This window comes from Myiozetetes cayanensis, unplaced genomic scaffold (genome assembly GCF_022539395.1).
Source record: "Myiozetetes cayanensis isolate MyiCay16 unplaced genomic scaffold, myiCay2020 scf2-11, whole genome shotgun sequence".
NCBI classification, from domain to species: Eukaryota; Metazoa; Chordata; class Aves; order Passeriformes; family Tyrannidae; genus Myiozetetes; species Myiozetetes cayanensis.
The window spans coordinates 58,217,938-58,232,063 of record NW_026087411.1 but is presented as its reverse complement, the minus strand read 5'-3'; the positions used below and the strand labels follow the sequence as shown (position 1 = coordinate 58,232,063).

The window sequence follows — 14,126 nt, the reverse complement described above, 5'->3', positions numbered from 1 at the left end:
GTATGGGTCTATTCAGTGCAGAAGCTACTACATGGGAAAGGTTGGTTAGGACTTGGAGAGAAAAAAGGGAGAAGTATGATGAACAGAAGAAATTTGGTGAAAAGAAGACAATTCACTTCTGGAGAACTGCCAGTGTGCTTGGAACTACACAAAAAGAGAACCTCATCAGGCTTTTCTCATATCTAATTACAGCTCTTTCAGGCTTAGTATATACTGAAAAACTAGGGGATGGAATGAACAATCTCAGAATAGCTCTGACCTCTTTTCCCTTCAGCATTTCTTAATTAATCTTAAATAGAGAAGGAAATAATTTATTTAGTCCAGGCAAGATATCCCAGAGCAGTCACCTTTTGCTCCCTTAGCACTGTTCTCAGAAATGCAGCACAAAAGAAGAGTCATAAAAAATAAAGAAAGTTTTGAATCTGAAATGAGACTTGTTCCTCTCACAGGGGCCTGGTGGAGGGTGTATGCGTGTACACTGTAGGCTTAGGAAGGAATAGGCACTAATGGAGGCTTCCGACAAGGTGAGTGAAATCTTTTAATCTCCTTATCAAAACCAGATCTCCCGTCTCTTCCAAGTGCATTGTAACTCCCCATATTATACACTGGGGAAACACTGTCAAACTGAAATGCAGGAGCTAAAAGAGAAGTGTCAGTGCCAGAATAATGAACAGAGAGACTACTCTAAATCTCTTCCTGATGACTATGTTGCTTCTTGCCTCTCCACCTCTCCAAGGGTCTTGGTGGTGTTAGAAGCCTTGAGCTAAGAAACGATTTTATCTGATATGCTGCGAGAAATACTATACCTAAAACAACCATTAAAAAAAAAAAAAAAAAAAAAGGATTTAGAGAGAGGCACATACATGTCTTTTTCTTCTAGTCAGGCACTGATGTAGCAAAAATGTTGTCTGTCCACAGCATCTTGTGTGGGAATGCGGGCTTGTTCAAATGGAAATAGAGAGCTGGTACAGAAATGCTTATGACATCAAAATTCACCCTGTTTCATCGGACAGGAAGATGAGTGATGAGAAAACAATGTATGCCCATTTACATATACACATATGTACTTATGTGTGCTGTATGTTAATATGCATACATACATATTGTTAGGTCTAGAACTTGGGACCCTCCAGAAAAATCAGTGAACTGTTTTTTTGTCTGGGAATATTTTGGGAAGTGCATAAAAAATCTTCAAGACTAATGGAGGAACTTTAGTAGAACAGCACTGATGATGCTAGTCTGTTTCCTTGATGGGACCCAAAAGATGGGTCTACACCAAATCTAGCAGACCTTTTTCAGGTCTTCTCATGTATTTTAACAGAACTGTAGGTCAGTGCATGAGGATTTATAATAAGGTTTGTCCTTTTAAAAAAATTGACACATTCCCAAAATCCGCTTTCACTGCATGATTATTCTAAAGTGGAGACAACTCTTACCCAGGGCTGGATGGAGGAGCAGGTACCTCATATCCTCTATACAGATTTAAGCAAGTGATGACCAGAGATACTGCACCTGACATCACCTCAATGCAGCCAAGGATTTGGTGAAGTGATAACAGGCAGAGGAGACATCCCTGTATTTCCCTGGTCACAGGACAGCAGGAGGCCCTTTTCTGCCCTAGTACACAGAGATACATTCTGCAAAATCCTTTTTTTTTTTTTTTTTTTTTTGAGTAATGTGGTTATTTCATTTGAAGCAGAGTCAGGAAGAATGTACCAGAACAAGAACTTGGCAAAGAAGCGACTGTGGAAACGTGAGATGTGGATGGAGCAAAAAGCACTGCTTTTAGAGGCAATGGGGATACTGGCACTGTTTGGTTGTCTGAAAATGCCCAGCCATTAAATCAGTATGGACTATGCTGTGCCAACCACATGCCCACAGTGCCTTACTCTATGTGGAAGAGAGTACAGTTAATTACATGTCAGATCTGGTGGGCCAGGTAATCAATGAACAGTTCTGGTTGAAGGTTGCACCTTCAGGATGCCCATCTAGAGAGCTGCTAAGCATTAAGCAGCATTTATGTTCATCTGAGGTTTTCGAGAATTCAAGACCATCCCTGACTAGCAGTGCTAAATAAAAAGTCTTGGTTATTATTATCTTTGTCTACTGGCTTTTGAGATGAACAAGAAATCATACTAAAGTCAGTATCATTGTATAAAGGGGCAAGTTGTCCATGGAGCAGGAGACCTGACAACATGGATCCAGGATGCAATCTGAGGACGGAACCTGGGGACAGAGAAGACATGGTGTTTATCACACCTCCAGTCTGTTGGCATAAGAAGAAAAAGGTCAATCTACTGAGCTAAGGATGACTTTGGTTTGTATATCACAGGCTATCCTCCTCCAGCAGTACTTGCCATTATCTTCTCTTCACATGCACATACCTTTTCTTATATCTATTCTTTGCATCACATTTTTACATAGAGGATATCCACAGTGACTTTGTTCCCATAGCACAGAGGCTTAATCCAACACTCTAACCAGCAAAGTTGATGTTACAATGGCTGTTATTATAAGGTGCCCTCCTTTAAGTTGACTTTTAAGGAATGAGGGATCCAAGGTTTTGCATAAATCAGAGTGTGTCAAACAATGACAACGTGCTTCAAAATGTCATTAATTTTAAAGCAAGAGATAAATTATCATTATTCAAGTTCCAACCTACCTACAGTTAAGCTGTTAAAGCTTAACAGTTTTTCATTTGATAAATGCATGGATCTTTTAGGAAAAAAAAAATACTGAAAGAACTATATATTTTGTCACTAAATTAATTAACATGGAAAGGATTTCAAGCCATTTTATGGACTTATTCTTGGGTCAAGTTTTTTGCAATACAACTAAAAATTTTATTGCTAACCTACAGTTCAAACATTTGGCTTAATAACCTTTATTACTTAATTCTGCTGTACACTTGAAGACTTTTAACTGCTCCAGTAGAAAGTATACATAGGAGCTGACTGAAGCAAGTCAAATATCTAATAAAAACAGAGCATAGAATAAAATAAAAGATATATTTCCCATCTGTAATTGCAAAAGTCCCCAGTTTTCTCCTAATCAGTCATATAAAAATAATTTTGATGGTGACAATAACCTATTATTTTCAATATCTAATTTGTGTCATGAAGCCTCAGCTGAGATTTGAACCTGAATTATTTGGGTGGTATCAGTCTCTTTTACTCTACCCCAAAGAGCTTGCAATCTAGATAAGCCAAATGATGCCTGTTAGGATAGCTGAGGTGGATTCCCAGGGTCAAATGTTATACGGGAGTCTGAGTTGCAATGAGAAGTTTGTTCTCCTGTGTAATCCTTTAGCACCCAGTATTAGTGCAAGGTAGCTCCTTAAAAATGCCCCCTGAAAAGGTCCCAGCCCACTGGGATGCTACAAGAGTGCTACTGTGGGTAGGTGACACTGGAGCCTTTCCAGAATGTGAAACTAGCAGGTTCCAATCCCATATCACATGTGTGGTCAGCTGCCAGTGAGGCAGTGGATGCAGGGCTCCCCTTCCTCCTATTAGGGCAAACTTTGAGTGTTTTGAGGAAAGTCCTGATGGGTACTCCCAAAGTGACTGGGATTTTTACCCTGTGTAGTCCTCCAGATGTTTTTCAGAAGACAACCGCCGCTGCATGGTTTGCACAGTGTGCAAATATATGTGGCTCTGAAAAGCGTAAGCAAGTAGGTTGTTTGCATCTGAAAAAGTGGCCCCTTGGCTACTGCAGTGCAGCATCTGACTGCAGACAAAGCTCTTCCTTCACTGAGGCTGGGACATAAAATAGTTTACTGTTGGTGGTTCTCCACCCCAAACCAATGTCTGACCATGCCTACAACAAAAAAAGGCATGTGCACAGCCCACCATAACATCTCCTGATGTTATGCAGAAATTGGCTTATTGGGAGGTTGCCTGTGGGACACATAAAAGCAGTGACATAAGCACTGGGTTACGGAGCAAAGTCTCAGGCTCTCCCCTCTTCAGCCCTTTACTGATGTGCCACAGTATGGGAACAGGCTTGGTCATACTGGAAGATAATATATAATATAGAGGCCCGGGTTCGACTGGAAGATACTTATAATAAAAACATGCCCTTGGCACTCTTGACTTTGTAGGCAGACAGAATCTCAATTTGTCATGCTTTTCTCTTCAGTAATTTCTCTATGAGATGAGGAGACTAGAAATAATAGCTTTTCAAGTTTAACCCAATATCTAACATCTTCTGATGCCACTGCCTTGTCAGCAAGACTCTATCAAACACTTATGACTATTTGAAAAAAAATTGTGCCAGTGTTGTTAAGCTGCCTAAAACTCCTGCACAACTTTCAGCCACAGCAAAGCTTAGCAGATGTTTGCTGTTGCTGTTTCAAGAAAAGGAAATTTTTATTTTAGTGTTGGAAAGTTATAGTAACATTTGGGAAAAAAAGAGTAACTTCTGTCTTTATATGAACTTGTCTAGCTGACTAAGTAATCTATTTTCTCTTTGTCCATTTATCTGAAACAAGTATGATTATTCTACCTCTTAAGGATATTTTGAGTCTTGGTTAATTGCTTGTGAGCTGATTTGGAAATCTCTCAGCGCAGAGTCTTCAATAAACATTAAAATTATTGCCTTCAGAGTTATTAATTGTTTTCTTACTCTCTATATTTAATTTTCTTGCTTTAAAAGCGACTGATGTAAATAACAATCACTAACAATTATTTTGTGATAACATGCTATTTAGGAAAAAAAACCCTTCTGTGTTATTGATTTGAGTTTGCAAGTCTGTTTTGTTGTTTTAGCTCTTTCTTGTTTTCCCATTGCTTTAGCATCTCCATTTGCATGTTTTTCTGCAGATGTGGTTCCTGTCCTTCTATTTTGTCCTTCTTTACATCAACCAATTTTTTAGAAGGATATAAGCTTTCCCCTTGCTTTCAATTCTTTGACTTTTTTCTCCACGGACACTACTCTCGACCTCCCCTGAGCTTGTAACCCTCATCAAAACCATGTCTTTAATTAGTACACAGGGTAACATATACACTGAGTAGCTCCAAACTCTTAGTCCTTCCCAGCCTCTGCAGATCATATTTATCACTATTCCCATTTGGCAGAGGAATCACATTGATTTTTCAACAGACACAGCTGTCTGCTTTCTCAGTATCTCAGTTTGCATCACATCTTGCCACAGAGCCAAGGGTGTCTGAAACCCTTTGTGCTGTTCTTCTTGCTGTCATTTTCTTGCATCACAACTTTTTTCAGATAATTTGGATGTTTAGACTGCGGGCAAATGATACCACGGCTGCTGAGCTGAGTTATGAGATCAGTGACAACATTGTGTCTGGGGTAGGATTGCTCTAAGAATTTGACTACAGACTCTGTGGCATTAAAAACACTGTTAATGTGCACTTGGTAGAAGACTCGGAGATCTCACAGGTGGCCCATCCCTAAACAGGAGCCATGCTCAGCTCTGAAGGCATGTAATGAAGGGAGACCAAAACACTATTCAGGCTCGGGTAATATCTAATCTGATCTTGAAAGGAATGAACCAGAGCAGGCTCTCAAAGGAACCTCCCCCACCATTGCTATTTCATTTTAGTGATGCTGGATAATGAGGACCTGAAAGTGATAGAACAGCTGTGAGCGTGACTGGGAAAATCCCATCAGAATCTGAAATTTAAAAAAAAAAAATAAAGAAGTCTGTTTCTCAGAAAGAGTGAGATGAGATAAAAAGTAAATCTTAAGATGAATTCTGTGGTCTGAGTTTTCTAGGACAACACTGATGTACAACATAGAAGAAAAAGCCTTATGGGACTTTGTAAACAGAAACAAAACTTACCATATCTGAAGCAAATTTTAAAGGGTTCGGTAGAAAATGAGATAACAGGCAATATGCATTTACCAGTATGCCAAAATTGCTGATGTCTTCCTTTGATGAGGCAATTGTGGATAATCTAATACATATGGTCTTTGGTAACTCGGTAACAGTGATAACACAGGGTAAATAATAGGTTAAAATGGACAATAAGAGTAGCCATAGAAAAATAATTATGAGACATAGGACCTAGCTAGAAGTGTATTGACAAGAAAGATAGGTTTGATACAGAACCTAGGTTTGTGCTCAGAAAATTTGTCAATAACACATAGATTTTTCAGTAACACATAGATTTGCTTAGCCAAAGAGGATGAGAGTAGGAGGAAAAGTGTGGGATGGAGGTTCGAAGTGTGTAGTGGACTCCATGAAAAAGAACTGTGAAAGAGGAGTACATGGATGCTTTGCTAACATGAAAGAGATCTCTAGGCCAGCAAATATGACATCTGCCTTTGTCTTCTAGATTGACTGGGGAATGGAAAGTCTATCTTAAAGGAAGACTCTAAAAGAAGTTGGCTTATTTAGCCAAGCCAAATACAGCTGAAAGAATAAATGACTGCTCTCTATAAATACACCAGTGGTTGTATATATATGGGAAGGGCAAAAACTATATAAGTTGTTGCTTTGTGTTGGTAAGAGAGCAACTGAGAGTAAATTGGTCATGTGTAAAACTAGACTGAAAATAAAAGGAAGATTTCTAAATTTTCAAGGAGGGTGATTTTTCCAAAAGTAGAAGAGAACTGGGCAATTTCAAGCATCAGCTTCACAAATTTGTGGTAGGAATTATGAGACATGTTTAGGAAAGGATATCAAGCTTAAAGACTATGGACATCCTTTCAAGTCTTATACTTTTATGAAAGAGAAAGGAAGAGTTTAGGGAAGGGAGAAAGGAAAGGAAGACTTTCTTCTTTCTAGTTCTTTTTTCTTTCTTTCCTTTTCTCTCATTCTGCTGTCATTCCTCTGTCCTTGCCTATTCCTTTTTCTTTTTACTGATTTTATTCCAAGCTTTTATACTTAAGTTTTTAGTTTTCATATTTTAGGTTTGAACAAGAGACTCACAGATACTTTATTGTCTAGACATTGTCAGTTTTGCCTCATGAATCTTCTCCTGTATGCTAGCTGAAAAGCAAAATATTAGCAGTGATCCCAACCCAAAGCATATGGGAAGACAGAAGAAAACAAAGTTCTTTATGGAAAACCAGTACTGGGGCCTTAAACACTTTCTCATCAGTTCTCATTTCCTTTCATGTGTTAATAGGCTTTTTCAGAAAGTGATTGATAGACAGAAGATGAGAAAATTGTTGGTCAGCTCAATGAGTGTCTGTAACGTGTTTGAAGCCTGATTGAGATAAAAGGCCACCTTCATCTTAGTTAACTTAAAGCCCCATGGCAGTTGTGGTCTGCAATGCTCAAGTTACAGACTGATAAAGGCATTTGGGATTGTGCTAGGTAAGGCTGAGTGCTTACAGTTTTGGCTGATGTTAAGAAGAGCCATGGAAGCTCAGCATCCCTCTACAAAGAACAAGAGGGATGAGAAACAAGTCTCTACTGCAGCAAAATTGTCTCACTTTCAGTCAGCCAGCATCCTTGTCTCTGGAAATCAACTACAAAATTTATGCTAGAAGCAGCTAAGAAAAACAGCAGTATAACCACTTATCCCATATAAAGCTGGCATTTTCCTAAGGTAGAGTCAGCTTTGTCTCTCACTTATTTTCTTATAGGTAAGCTCCCAATTACCCTAAATAAAAGGTAACTCCAGTCCTGAAATGAATTTCTAGACCTGTAAAAGTGGCATAACAGAGAGCAGTCCCATCACAGCACAATCTATCAGACTGAACATAATCTGTAGGAAGTCAGCTGGAAATATTGAATTCAAGGGCTTTCTGTATCATTAAATTACTGTACTCCTAAAAATGGTATTCAGGTGATTCTGCAGTCTCCTCAGCCATGTATTGCCTTGAGCTGTAATGCAGGCTGAGCTGTCATCTTCATGCATGATGATGTTTATGAGTTAGTCTCTTCAACTTGGATATGGAGAAAGCTGCTGGTATGTAGTGCCATAAAATATCAGCCTAGAAAGGAGAAGGGCATTGCTTCCACAACCTACATATTTGTAAAAACTGCATAGAAACAAAGGTCGCTATTTTCTCTTCTTTCTTGTGCATTCACGTTAGCTTGACCTAAATTGCTAATTAATGTAAATTTTCTCAGTGAAAAAGGATTATGGATATTCTTTTCCTTATCAGGTTTCAGACTAGCAAATCCTTAATCCCTGCAATAAATTTCCTCTCTAAGCCATGCCCTGTGTCTTTCTTTTTTCCTTTTATGGAAGACAGCTATTTCTTTTCCCATTTATCAGTCATTATTTTCTTCACATTCTGAATAAATTTGTATTTGGTCTCAGTCCAGACCTAAGAGGATAATGAATTTCCATGTTCACTGAGGCTACCATATCATTAGCCTGTGTTTAAGTGACAGAGACAGTTCATCATTCACATCATTCATCCTGCTATAACCATGTTGGTTTGTCTGATGCTATATGACATTGTATTTTATTTATATATATATGTATTTTTCAATATATATTTCAAAATATTACCCAAAAATCTTTATAAGGTAGGCCAATGCTACAGAAGAGGCAGTGCAAATACCACAAAAAACATCTGGAAGAGATGGCAGTAAGTGAAAATGAAAGTCCCCTCTGCCCTGTGGTATCCCATTGACTGAACAGCAATAGCATATTTGGAGGTTTACCACATTCGATGATCTTTTGATTTGGTAGGGTCCAGTACAGCTTTTAAGGATGAGACCTGTGAGTGAGCCCCTCACAATCGAGTGGTGTGACTTCTGCCAACTAACAAACCCTTTTTATTGAACTTTGGGAAAGTCCAAATGTTGCAAGTATATGAAAAAGAGCTATTTCCCAGATGTTTACGGCCAAAGCAAGTTAATTGACTATTTATGTTGGTATCCAGTATGCAATATCAGTGGACAGGGAAAAGGATGGCAACAAAAATTAAGGTAATTACTGTGCTGTGAGATGACAATGTCTTTTCATTTCCCAGCCTTGTCAGAAGGTAATCCTTTCATGCTATGACCCAGTATTATGTGAATAACAGTGTTTATAATTTATCTTCACTCTATTAACTTCAGATTCACCCCTTGTGCCTATATATGACCCATCTTCTTCTCTCTCCTCCTCTTTTTACATTTGTGTCATCATTAATTAAGAAACAATACTTGACTATTAAAATATCTTTCTGACCCTAGATGCAATTAGTTGTTACACCTTTTGCAATGAAAAAAGACAGGCATTGTAAATCCTTTGGTATTCTTTCAAACTGCACCCATTTTAAGTGGATGAAGTCCCTATTTGGTTGTTCCAACCCTACCAGAATTGATTGCTACAGGGTATTCTGCAAAACAAATTGTTTGTATTTCCCCTTTTATTTTAATTAAGTGTACTACCTTTTAAATTCAGCCTTTCCTTCCTGTTCTCTGACCTCTGGACATGATTAGTCCATACCCTGAATCATCTGACACAGCAGACAGCATCCCAGAGTGTCAGTACTCTGTCATCAGAGTTAAAAAAAAAAGGCTTAAAAAAAAATTTGTTCCTCAAATTCAAGTCAATGTTTGAATGTACTTTCAGCCTACTCTAAATCCACAGAGCTCTGCCAGTCCTTTCTTCACTCTTGGACACAGCAACAAAGAGGATTGCAATTTAATGAAAACATGAGGCTCAATGCAAAATGAAAACAATGAAGATACATCTGGCACTTTCTTCAAAAAAAAAAAAAATCTATCAGAGTTGAAAAGATTGTAGCATTTCCTGGAATTTGGGGCTTTCTAATCTACATTAATTTTCTAGAATTAGATTTAGAAAGCACCTCTACTGGACGTGTGAGATTTTAGGGAGACAGACAAAATGATTTGAAAGTGGAGAGATTGAATTCTCATCCCTTGTTTTGTCACAGACCCTGCTGGTGATCTGGAAGAAGACTGCACTGTACCCAGACAACAAATTTCCTTCTCTGGGTTTCACTCACCTGTCAGTAAAGAGGAATAGCAATACCTCACCCTGCACCCAGGTCTCCTAGGTTCCACAGTGCAAGACCTGCCTCTCACTGTGAATGTAGGATGCATGCAGTAGGTTGCTGGTTATGGTGCTGTGGTGATGTAAACTGTCAAACAATTCTACCACACACTACACTCAGACCAAGAAACCCAGCAACTATGACTCTGTACACATGAGATTTTGGTGGTTGTTCAGCCAGAGTGTCCAGATCATTGGCAGAGAACCAAATCAACTCTTTAACCATCTCTCCCCATTCTCCCAGTAGTTACATGCAGCACATCACCAGTCCAACAAATGCAAGATATGTTGCTGGGAGCCAGCAATACATTATGAACATGCAGCTTTTCTTGTTTGTATATGTTTCAAACACTGACATTGGAAGAATGTGGTTGACATCTGAATGCAGAGGATTTTCTGTGAGGAAGGCAATAGGGGTAAGAGAAACATCAATGAACACACATATCTATGGACAGAGATGCAGAGGGAGAGAATGTCCTTCTTTGTGTCTCTAAATTGGTTTTACTGATTTCATCTATCTTCATCACAATAGCAAAGAGGCAACACCTGATAAAATGAAAACCTTCAGAAACTAAAGACAGCTATTTGTCCTGATACACTGTCCAGGACTGTATCAGTATGCCAGTTTCTTCAGATATGGCTACAAAAATCTCCGCCAATTGAAAATTCACTGATTATCAGTGTAGCTCTGAAAAAAAAAAAAAAAAAAAAAAAAAACCCAAACCACTAACCACAATCTTCCCTTCTTCTAGAACAAAATTAGATAGTTTTCAGTGATAACTTGTCAGCTCTAAACAGAAATAGAAGACAATTGCCAATAATTAACCTCATACAGAAACTGCAAGCCAGTTACTTTCCTCTTTAAGAATACACTTCTATTAAAACCTTCATTTAAAAAAACCCAGATAAACCTTTCTGGTGAGCTGAGTATCAGACATACACATGCCAATAGTAATGTTCTTAAATGAGAAGCAGCTTGGGATAAGAACTATTTTTATAGGTTGAATTTCCATGGTGTTTGAGTTATCTGAGGCTTCTACAAACCACCTTGGAAGCAACAAACGTTGGCTGACAATGCATTTTTTTCCTCTGATTGATCCTGCTAGTATTTTCCACATCTGCCCTTAAATGTGGCATCTTGGTGCCCAAGAGGGTTTGACCCTGGCTTTCAAATTAGTTACTGGTGTAACTCCTTTACCTGAAGGGTTAAAGGGACTGACCATATTCTTGGGATAAGGAAGAGAGAGAATGAATGGGGATGAATGAATGAATGAATGAACTAATGAGTGAATGGAGCAGCTTATCTGCTCCTACTCCAGTCTGTTTAAAGAGAGGGTTGTCCTTTTAATCATTCAGGAAATCCTTTCCGTAGGGTAGTCCCTGCTAACAATCTCTTTCTGATGCTTTGCTTCTCCTGTCTGTGTCTATTCAGACTTACTCAGAATACCTGTCCTGCTGTCACATGGAAATTACTTTGCTGCTCAAGTTAAATGAAGAGTGCGCAGTGCTGTCACTGTAAAAGAGTCAAAGAAACAGAAAGAACTTCACTCAAGTGATGAGGTAAAGAGTTACACTTGCATTTCCTTGAGGAAATCTTCAAATAAAATACACAGCCAATATTTTCTAAATCTTGATATATCTGACTAAGTTAAAGAATATAAAAGAAAACCAAGCCCAGGTGTACCTCAGTCTCATTCTTTTCTCCTGCATTAACTGTGATCACTGGCAAATTACAAGCTGTGAAGTATTTTGCTGAGCTCACAAATGCCTCTTTGTTATCTCTTTTTTTTTTTTTTTTTTTTTTTTCCCTATTCGGTGAAATGATGAAAGGAGGTGTGTAATGCCGTACTTCAGGCAAGTGAATGCAAGGTGTGGAGGGATCTGTAACCCTAGGTGGATGTGTCGGAGGGTCTCAAGAGACAAGCTGCAACAACCCTGCACTCTGCTTTGGAGTGTATTACCCCAGTCTGTAGAGCAGGCTGTATTGCGTCAAGCCCTGTGGTCAGCTGCGACAGAGATATACATTCCACAGCAAAGGCTGCTGACGTAATGCCTTTCAGTCTCCCATCCTCGTCCCCCCTCCCCGAGCTCCCCTTCACCTACGGTGCTATTGCCCTTGGTGTTCAGTTGAACTGCCTATGCACTACACTAGGACACCAGTATAAAACACCTTCCTTCTTCTATGACTTTCTCTTTGCTCTAACAAAGTAACAAATGCAGCAACAATTAAAAAAAAAAAAAAAAGGAAAATCTTACCCTCTTTTTGAAAAACTGAAAAGCTGAGCACTTCTTGACTGGAAATCCATTCATGTCTTTGTTGACCATTTTCCACAGGGAAGAGTACACAGTGATAGATCCAGTGTGCCAGTGTGGCACTTGCTTAGTGCATCTGTTTTCTTCTGTATCCTTTCAGTTAATGAAGACAGAGCAGGACGGGAGACTCACCGGCACAGCTCAGGCAGCTGTCCTTTACACATTCATGCTGCTGCACCAGCTACTGCAGCAGCAGCAGCAGCAAGCAGAAGCCTTTTCCAGCTTTCAGATGCTGCTTATTATTAGCTTCTTAAAAGCATCCCCCAAACACACTCACTCCTGTAAAATCCTTTGACAGCTTTCAGATCGCAGGCAGCAAATCTCAGGCTAAGTGGGTCTCACATAAACCCAAGTTCATCCATCCTGTGGGTGCTACTGGTACCACACGCTGTGTAAGCAGACAGGCTACTGTGCTCAATTTGCTATTCTTCTTCTTCAGGTGGTGTGATTCACTGCTGTTTGAGATGAGAGCCGGTTTCGATTGTGCAAATTCCAGTGGGAGCTGCAGTTCAGCAACAGCAGAGAGAAAGAGAGGGAGAGAGAGAGAGAGAGAGAGAGAGTGACAGAGAGAGAGAGAGAGAGACAGAGATAGAGAGAGAGAGAGGGAGGGAGGGAGGGGGTGAGGGAGAGAGAGAGGGAGGGGGTGAGGGAGAGAGAGGGAGAGATGCACAGGCAGAGCAGCCGAACACAACCATACAAAGGATAGTCGGAAGGCTCAGAGAAAGAAGTGCTGAAAGGCAATATCTTTCCCTTGGGAAAGTGACAGGGGTAGCTGTCATTTCATATGAGGACAGTCTCTGAGTAAAAAGAGACGAGATACAGGTCAATTGAAAAAATGTTTTTCTTATGTTGTTCTCCTTACAATGATTTAAACAGTGGTACTCTGGAAAAAATCCCATCTGATGATCAATGCAACACTGGGTTATGTGACAGGACGTGCTATAGACAGCTGTGAAGTTCATTGAGCTTAAAGGAATCCCACAGTTCCTAATAACGTACATTTACTACATGTGATGCAGATAAATGTGAAGCAAGCAGACACAGACTGATTTGTTCAGATATTTTTGTAGAAATATAAATATATAGCTTTTAAAACCAGAAGGGTTATCTCATTTCAGAAAAAAAAGACTGAAAGGATCCTGAGAGGACACCTTGTTTAACTTCCTTTTTATTAAATTCAATTGAATTAATTTTCACCAAGCCTAGTGAATCCAATAACATGTGTTTAATTAAACTGTAAAGTATCTTTTAATTTAGCTATATTTTCCATCAAAGTCAAAAAAATAAAATAAAGTCTTCATCACTTCCCTTCAGCCTATGTTCTAGGTTAATAAACATAAGTTTCAAGAAAAGACCTAATTTCTAGTACTGATCTGGCTTCTGATTCTAGCCATAGCTTCTTGTTCAGCCTTTCTCTGTGAGGGTGTAGTAAAAAGTACACTTGAACATACTGGTTTAATGTAAACCAGCATTTCTCAATTTCTCTATGGTTAGGTAAGTAGACTGAGCATTTCACATTTTTCAGTGGAAGCCATTTTCACTGGCCCTTGAAGATATCCTGTCACTGTTCCTTGTCCCTTTTATATCCTTTTTCTGAAGATCCTTGAAAAAAAAGAGCACCTACACTATATATCCTATCCCAGTGGAGGTTTATTCTTACTGGATGTAGACGTGAAACTACGAACTCACATCCAGTACTGTGGCTGTTCCCCAGAGAATCCCACTGGTATTCTGACCTGTGTACCTCTCTGAGACTCCATGTTTAGGAGTCTGTAGGCAGGAGCTTGTAGGCTGTGACCTTTTTACAAGTCAGCAACATGCATTTCCCCACTTTCTACCTTTAGCCCTCAATAACAGTTTGTAAATGATTAAGGATGTAATTCT

At 39.2% G+C, this 14,126-nt stretch overlaps 1 protein-coding gene across 1 annotated transcript in view; it reads right to left on the bottom strand.

The window, feature by feature from the left end:
- Positions 1-12,725, bottom strand: part of SGK1 (serum/glucocorticoid regulated kinase 1) — a 73,106-nt gene extending 60,381 nt beyond the window's left edge. Inside the window, exon 1 of the mRNA XM_050315443.1 lies at positions 12,186-12,725. Within this exon, the coding sequence (XP_050171400.1) occupies positions 12,186-12,254 (69 nt within the window). The 5' untranslated portion in view covers positions 12,255-12,725. The remainder of the gene's footprint in view (positions 1-12,185) is intronic.
- Between the last annotated feature and the right edge of the window lie 1,401 nt (positions 12,726-14,126).